The 8,504-nt window shown below is 45.6% G+C and overlaps 1 protein-coding gene across 1 annotated transcript in view; it reads left to right on the plus strand.

Annotated features, from left to right (window-relative positions):
- The first annotated feature begins 465 nt into the window (after positions 1–465).
- Positions 466–8,504, plus strand: part of LOC141336917 (protocadherin-23-like) — a 13,757-nt gene continuing 5,718 nt past the window's right edge. The window contains exons 1-5 of the mRNA XM_073842638.1: positions 466–547; positions 5,165–5,299; positions 6,084–6,293; positions 6,987–7,841; positions 8,017–8,130. Of these exons, the coding sequence (XP_073698739.1) occupies positions 466–547; positions 5,165–5,299; positions 6,084–6,293; positions 6,987–7,841; positions 8,017–8,130 (1,396 nt within the window). The remainder of the gene's footprint in view (positions 548–5,164; positions 5,300–6,083; positions 6,294–6,986; positions 7,842–8,016; positions 8,131–8,504) is intronic.

The following is an 8,504-nucleotide window of genomic DNA, read 5'->3' on the forward strand; positions in this document are numbered from 1 at the left end:
TCTCCGTGCCACCAAGGAGACCGCCCGTGCTGTTGGGCGTTCTATGGCAGCCCTGGTGGTGGCGGAGAGGCATCTGTGGCTGACCCTGTCCAATATGAAAGAGAAGGACAGGGTCCTCCTCCTGGACGCCCCGCTTCAGCCTTCTGGCCTGTTTGGCGACTCAGTCAATGAAGTCGTCAACAGACACCAGGAGGCTAGGAAACAAGTGGCGGCGTTCCAGCGTTACCTCCCCCGCAGTGTCTATTCCTCTGGGACTGCTGGACGGGAGCAGTCCCAGCCGTGTACCAGCTCCTCATACCGGGAGACACAGAAAAAGAGCGTCCCGTACCCCTCCGGACAGACCTAGAGGGCGGGGCCAGCAACGCTCTAAGCCGGGGGCCTCGAAGACAAGGCCTGACCTGAGGGTCGTCCTCCAGTCCAAGAGGTCCTCGGCTAAACGGCCCTGACAATCATGGCTCAGGGCCAATGAGGGCAGCCCCTCTTGGGGAGGAACGGTTTTCACCACAGTTCATGGTGCCCGTTCTTCCTCGAGGCCCTCAGGAGATCGGTCAGCTAACCCTGCCAGTGTTACAGGGCGCGGCAATCTCCCGTGAACATCTCTCACTAGTCTCTCCGCCTGGAAACGTAGCGGAACTAGAGGGTTCGCCACCCCTACGGGGGTCCTCAGAGAAATTGATTCAGGTGTCTCCTGCCAGCCAGCTGTTACAGGTCACCGAATCAATACCTCTAGTAACACCAGAAACCAGTCTCGAGAGGCTGGTTCCCTTAGTAGACTTTCTGGCAGCGTGGAAACTACTGCCGAATGTATCTGCTTGGGTCCTGCTCACTGTAGAGAAAGGTTATTATATCCAATTCGGCTTTCCGCCGCCACCTTTCAACGGGGTATTCCCTACTCTGGTGAGCCCCGAGCAGGGTCTGGTTATGGAGCAAGAAGTAAATTCTCTTCTGAAGAAGGAGGCCATCGAGGTGGTCCCTCTTCCAGACAGAGAGGCCGGGTTCTACAGCCGGTACTTCATTGTTCCCAAGAAGGATGGAGGGCTGCGGCCCATTCTAGATCTCAGACGGTTGAACCGCTCAGTCAAGAAACTGAAGTTCAGAATGTTAACTGTCAGCCAAGTCGTGTCTCAAATCAGGAAGTTCCTGAGGTTCGCTTTCAGGGGCAAAGCTTACCAATACAGAGTTCTTCCTTTCGACCTAGCACTCTCACCCTGGACTTTTACAAAGTGTGCGGCGTTGCCTACGTGCCTTGGACATGTGGAAGAAACCTTGTTTTCTATCGCAGGGGCCGGTGTTGGGAGCTCCTTGTCGCAGCGTCACGCTAGCGACAGATGCATCTCTCCCCGGATGGGGAGCGGTCATGAGTGGCCGCTTGGCCCGCGGTCTGTGGAGCAATCACCATCTCTCATAAACTGCCTAGAGATGCTGGCTGTGTTTCAGGTCCTGAAGCACTTCCTCCCAGACCTGAGAAACCGTCATGTGCTGGTCCGCACCCACAGCACAGCGGTAGTTTATTACATCAATCACCAGGGGGGTCTGCGTTCACGCCCCTTGTACAAGCTGGCGTACCAGATCCTCCTGTGGTCACAGGGAAAACTTCTCTCATTAAGAGCAGTTCACATGCAAGATCTGCTCAATGTGGGAGCAGACGTCCTGTCGAGGCAGGGGCCGAGGCCTGGGGGAATGGATGCTTCACCCAGAAGTAGTAAAAGTAGAAAGCAGAAGTAGATTTGGAGAGTGTTTGGCCAGGCTCAGGTGGACCTCTTTGTGACTCGAGAGACATCGCAATGTCCCCTCTGGTACTCTCTAGTTCCTCAAAATCCTCTGGGACTGGACACTTTCCCCCGATCGCTCTGCTCCCGGGAGTTCTGGAATGAGTACGCCGGTATGGGGTCCGTCTTTTGCTAGTAGCCCCATACTGGCCGACCAGAGTATGGTTCTCGGACATAATCGCCCTCCTCGATGGCTCTCAATGGGAGATTCCCGTCAGGAAGGACCTCCTCTCCCAGGCCAGGGGCTCAATCCTTCACCCCCGCCCGGAGTTGTGGAAACTATGGGTGTGGCCCCTGAGGGGGCACAACTCATAGACACTGGTCTCTCAACCGAGGTTCTTGAGACCATCCTTCAGTCCAGAGCTCGAAGCCCTCTGTAGACCTCCATTCGAGCCTATAGAGGAGATTTCAGACCGCAATCTTACCATTAAGACTACACTGCTTCTTGCACTTACCTCTCTCAAGAGAGTCTGGGACCTTCAGGCCCTTTCAGTGGCCCCTTCCTATATTGACTTTGCGCCCGGTCTGGCCAAAGCCTTCCTCTACCCGAGAGCCGGGTATATCCCGAAGGTCCCGTCATTAGTACCACAGCCAGTCACACTTCAGGCCTTCTATCCTCCTCCATTCGTGGAGCCCGACCATCGGAGTGTGAGCACTGGACACATATGTCCACAGAGCTGTCATGTGGCGTAAAACAGAGCAACTGCTGGTTTGTTACGGTCCCCCTAAGAGAAGGGTACCCTGCTTGAAAACCTACTATCAGTAGATGGATCGTGGATGCCATTTCTACTGCGTATGGGTCCTCTGGCCTGCCATCACACTTGGGGGTCAAGGCTCACTCAACTCGAGGCTTGGCTGCCTCTAAAGCTCTGGCAGCAGGTGTCCCTATCCAGGACATCTGCAGTGTTGCGGGTTGGTCCTCACCTTTAACATTCGTCAGGTTCTATGAACTTGATCTTAGAGCCACTCCTGGCTCCTCTGTCCTTGAGTGACAGATATTTGTCCCTCGAGTCCTGGCAGTTTCCCAGGCCGAGGTGTATTCTCTCCCTCTTGTTCTGGCGGTTTCCCAGACAGAGGTGTAATACCACTCTTGTCCTAGAAATTTCCCTAGGCAGAGACTTTGATCCCTCCTTGTCCTGACAGTTTCCCCAGGCGAAGGTGTATTCTCTCCCTATTGTTCTGGTGGTTCTCCAGACAGAGGCATAATACTACTCGCATCCTGGCAATTTCCCCAGGTGGAGATCTTCCAGTGTCCTGGCAGGTTCACCAGGCACTCCTTATGTCCCTCTTGCTCTGGCAGTTTCCCAGACAGAGGTTTAATTCCACTCTTGCCCTAGTGATTTCTAGGCACACTTTATCCTCGTGTCCTGGCAGTTTCCCAGGCCGAACCATATATTCTCCCTCTTGTTCTGGCGGTTCCCCAGACAGAGGTGTAATACCACTCTTGTCCTAGCAATTTCCCTAGGCAGAGACTTTTGATCCCTCCTTGTCCTGGCAGTCTCCCCAGGCGGAGGTGTATTCTCTCCCTCTTGTTCTGGCGGCTCTCCAGACAGAGGCGTAATACTACTCGCGTCCTGGCAAATTACCCAGGCGGAGATTTCCTCAGTGTTCTGCCATGTTCACTAGACACAACTCTTTCCACCCTTGTCCTAGCGGTTTCCTAGGCAGGGACTTGGAATTCTGGAGGCGTGGGCATCTCATTCCCCATAGCGTTCGACGCAGCCCGACGTTCACGAAAGGGAATGTCTCAGGTTACGTATGTAACCTCAGTTCCCTGAGGGAACGAGATGCTGTGTCGAGGGCCATAATTCCCGCATCCCTGCCGCGCTCGCTTCATTCCAAGAAGCTGACGCCGGCTTCAAACGCACATGCTTTATACTTCCTGGTCGCTTACGTCACCACGCCTGTGACATCACTCCAGTCATCTGATTGGTTGCAGACTACGTTTAGAGTGAGGCTCGCCAATGGCGTTTCCCCATAGCATTTGACGCAGCGTCCTGTTTCCTCAGGGAACTGAGGTTACATACGTAACCTGAGATGATTTTTTAAATTCAAATTCATGTTGATATTGTTTGCTTGCACAAAGCAAAAACTAAAAATGAAAATTCTGTCATCAATTACTCACCCTTATGTCATTCCAAACCAGTAAGACCTTCTTCTGAAAACATCTTTGGAAAACAAAATAAGATATTTTTGATGGAATCTGAGAGCTGTCTGACCCTGCATAGACAGGAACACAGCTACCACATTTAAGGCTCATAGAGGTAGAAAGGCCATCAGTAAAATAGTCCATGTGACATCAGTGTTTCAACAGTTTCTTCTCTTCTGTGTCAGTCTTCAACATGCGTCAGAATGCATGTCAAAGACTAACACGGAAGAGACAAAATAATTGAATAAAGTTGATACTTTTGTTTTCTTTGATAGTTGAAAATTAAAAAACAAATGAAACCAGCATCAAAACTATTTGTCTTTGTATCTAAATGTCAGTGTGGAAGCACAATGTGTGTGTGTGTGTGTGTGTGTGTGTGTGTGTGTGTGTGTGTGTGCACCTGGTATTCATCACGTTGTGGGGACCAAATGTCCCCACAAGGATAGGAATACGAGTAGATTTTGACCTTGTGGGGACATTTCTCAGGTCCCCATGAGGAAACAGGCTTATAAATCATGCACAATTAGTTTTTTTGAGGAAGTAAAAGTGTGCACAATCTCCTGTGAGGGCTAGGTTTAGGTGTAGGGTAGGTGTAGGGCGATATAAAGTACGGTTTGTACAGTATAAAAACCATTACGCCTATGGAATGTCCCCATAAAACATGTAAACCCAACATGTGTGTGTGTGTGTGTGTGTGTGTGTGTGTGTGTGTGTGTGTGTGTGTGTGTGTGTGTGTGTGTGTGTGTCTGTGTGTGTCTGTGTGTTTGTTTTCACACTTCTGCTCTATTGACCTCAAATCCAAATTTTCCACCAGTGTGTTGGTTGTACACCCAGCCAGCTCTTTTGTCCCAATTTTCCAGACTTTTTCTTTGTATTTTCTTGGCAATGCTGTTAAATGTAGCAAGATTTTTTTTCTTTAGCGCTGCTTTCAATTCTGAGATCAGATAAGAAGCTCAGAAACAGCACTTTGCCTGACAAGATGGTAAACAGACCTCATTCAGCTGTCAAACACTCATCACTTCTGTATTTGTTGGCACCAGCAACACAAAAGTGAAGGAAAACACCAGTTAAAAAGCCAGTTACGAACACAGTTGTACTAATACAGTGCAGTAGTAGAACTCTCTGTCATGATGTCATGCAATCATAATCAGAAAATAAAATATATATATTTTAGACCAACAAATCTTCATATCTGATAACCAATCTGTGAAAAGTTGTGTAAAATGTGTGTGTGTGTTTCCCACAGAGATGAATTCTGCTGTTAGCTACAGCTTGTTACCTGGTCCTGGATATGAGCTCTTTACGATAGACTCCCACACTGGTCAGATCAGCACCTCCACTCGGCTAGACAGAGAGATCCAATCCAGTTTTACTCTCAGAGGTGAGATCTTCCATCTGCCTGCATCCTCCCTCCCTCTTATCCCTATAGCTGCTACTGAAGCTTACTAATTTCTCCAGAAAACAAGCACCAAAATAATACACATACCAGTATTTACTTCCTTTAACATGCAGTTCCAGTTTTTCAATCTCTTCATTATTAGTTTTTTTTCATGTTTAAATGGATAGTTCACCCAAAAATGAAAATTCTGTCAATAATTAATCAACCTCATGTTGTTCTATGTCATTCTGAAGATGAACGCAGGTCTTACAGGTTTGAAACAACATGAGGGTAAATAGAGTTTTCATTTTTGCCTGAACTATCCCTTTAAATGATACACTAACCAACACATTTTATGCTGTATTAATATTGTTTTTAGAATTGTATTTGGTTGAAATAGGACTATATGCATGGAAAATGGTCTCAGATGTTTTACAAGTTTTACAAGTTTTTGCTTATGGAGTGTGATGGGCAATTGATCATCGAATACAATAACAGAAATCTGTAGGATAACATGAAGATGATGAGGCAATGTTTGAATGATTTTTGTGAAACATGAACACAAGTATCTATCACGCCACAGTGTTTTATTTGATTTTAGTTCATGTTTATTTGAGGAAAAGAAAATGTTTAGTTTTAGTTAACTTTAATAACCCTGTCAAGTCGATTTGTTTTTCTTTGTTTCAGGACATATTGGCAGTGTTTTCAAAAGGCTGTAATTGCATGCTCATTACAAAAACTTAACATAACCTGGTCACCTCTTTATGTGTTTTTGGCTGCTTTACAGTTCAGGCAGAGGACAGTGGGACGCCGTCTCTCTCCAGCACTGCCACAGTCCTGTGCTCTGTCCTGGATGATAACGACAACGCTCCAGAATTTTTTCAGTCTGATTTGCACTTAGTAATCCCAGAGAATTTACCGCCAGGAGTCATTCACATCTTCCAGGCCTCAGATGTTGATAATGGACTAAATGGAACCATTCACTACTTTATAGAAGGTAAGCAATTGTATTTGTCCTAATTCCTAATGTCCTAATTCAACACATACTGTTGAGGTCAAAAGTTTACATCCCCCTTTCAGAATCTCCAAAATTAAGAGCAGAGGGTTAAACTTTTTTAAATGAGAAGATCTGGGTAAATTTAACTTATTTTGTCTTCTGAGAAACATATGACTATCTTCTGAAGACTCTGAAGGGCATTACTAAATGAAAAAAAAATATGATATTTAGGCAAAATAAGAAAAATGTACACTCCATTCTGTTCAAAAGTTTTTACCTCTAGGCTCTTAGTGCATGTTTTTTTCCTTCTGGAGCATCAGTGAGCATTTGAACCTTCTGTAATAGTTGCATATGAGTCTCTCAGTTGTCCTCAGTGTGAAAAGATGGATCTCAAAATCATTGGAATTGTTGGAAAGGGTTCAAAAATGCTGGAAAACCAAAGAATTTGTGTGACCTGAAGGAATGGCAGTTTAACTATTCAGGACAAACAAGAGATTCATAAACAGCTATCACTAAACAAACAGAAAAACTGTATATATATCGAATTTTTTTTTTCTTTTTTTTACTTCACTTTTTTGCAAAAAAGTGTGGGACCGCAGTTTACACAAATTCTGTAGAATAGCCCATGTATGAAAATTGTATACCTGTCAGGCAGAGAATCAGTGCTTATGTCTCTTTTCCTTCTACTATTAGATGATGAAGAGTATTTCAGCATTGACGCTGTAACTGGTGCAGTCAGCACCACCAGAATCCTGGACAGAGAGGAGCGATCCAACTACTCCCTCCTTATCACTGCAGCTGACCATGGGCATCCACCTCTGAGCTCCACTGCACTGCTGCACATCACCCTCTCAGATGAAAACGATAACAGCCCCTCGTTCGCTCGGAAAAGCTATCGTTCCAGCATTAGCGAGGGGCTCCCTGCAGGTTCAGAGATCCTACATCTGATAGCATGGGATCCCGACGAGGGGCCCAATGGTGCAGTGACCTTCTCCTTGGATGAGGAAAATTCTGGAAACTTTTATGTTGATGGCTCTACTGGTGTGATAAGGCTCACGAAGCCACTGGACCGTGAAACTCGTTCCCAGCATGTTTTTCGTGCTGTAGCTACTGACAGCTGCAGCCAGGGTCCACGCAGCTCAGTTGCTACAGTTACAATACAAGTGGAAGATATTAATGACAATCCACCAGTGTGTATTAACAAGCCCATGAGGGTGTCAGTGTCTTCCGTGACCACACGGCCCAGTCGACCCATCGTAATGGTTACAGCCCAGGATCCAGACCAAGGAGACAATGGGACAGTAGTTTTTAGCTTGGCAGAGGAAGATGAGATGTTTCAGGTTGATAAGTCTGGTGCTGTAAGGTTGAAAGCCCCCTTGAATAATGAGGTGTATGGGACAAAGCTGCTCCGTATACGAGCGGCAGATCTAGGCAGACCTTCCCTCACCTCTAGCTGCCTTCTGCTCATTCAGCTTAATAGTGAAGAGCCACCATTGCAGTTTACTGAAGAACTCTATGAAGTCACAATGCCCGAGAATAGCAAGACAGGTATACTTTAACCAACTTTTTAGCTCACAGATTTGAGATTATTTTCACCTTTTAGATGTTTCTCTTGATATTTTACTATTGATTAATTTAGTTATAAAATTAGAGGCTTGTATTTCTAAGATGGTCAGTGTTTGTGGATGCCAGACTGACTGTGTTTGTGTATACCACTTCTAAGGTTCTTGGGTGGCAAATGTTGTAGCTCATGACCAGACAGCAGATGAAGGAATGATCAAGTACAGTATTTTCAGCGGCAATGAAAATGAAGCCTTCACTATTAACCCAATTACAGGTAAACCCAATTGTACAGCCACCAACATAATTGAAAAGTATTAATTAAAAAAAGTCCTATTATACAAAATGCCTGTTGTTGGTTTTTAGTACTGACCTGAATAAGATATTTTAAACACAAGACGTTTACATATAGTTCACAAGAGAAAATAATAGTTGACTGTTCAAAAGTTTACATACATTACCTGAATGACCTAGAAATTTAGAAAAAAATCCTTCAGGTTTTTTGGTTTTTCAGCATTTTTGTGAATTTTAACTCTTTCCAAACATAGCTGTAGATCATTCAGGTAACAACACAGTATTAAGAATTAAGTGTGTGTAAACTTGACCAGAGTATATGTATATGTGTGTATATATATATATATATATATATAT

This window comes from Garra rufa, chromosome 6 (genome assembly GCF_049309525.1).
Source record: "Garra rufa chromosome 6, GarRuf1.0, whole genome shotgun sequence".
Classification (NCBI taxonomy): Eukaryota; Metazoa; Chordata; class Actinopteri; order Cypriniformes; family Cyprinidae; genus Garra; species Garra rufa.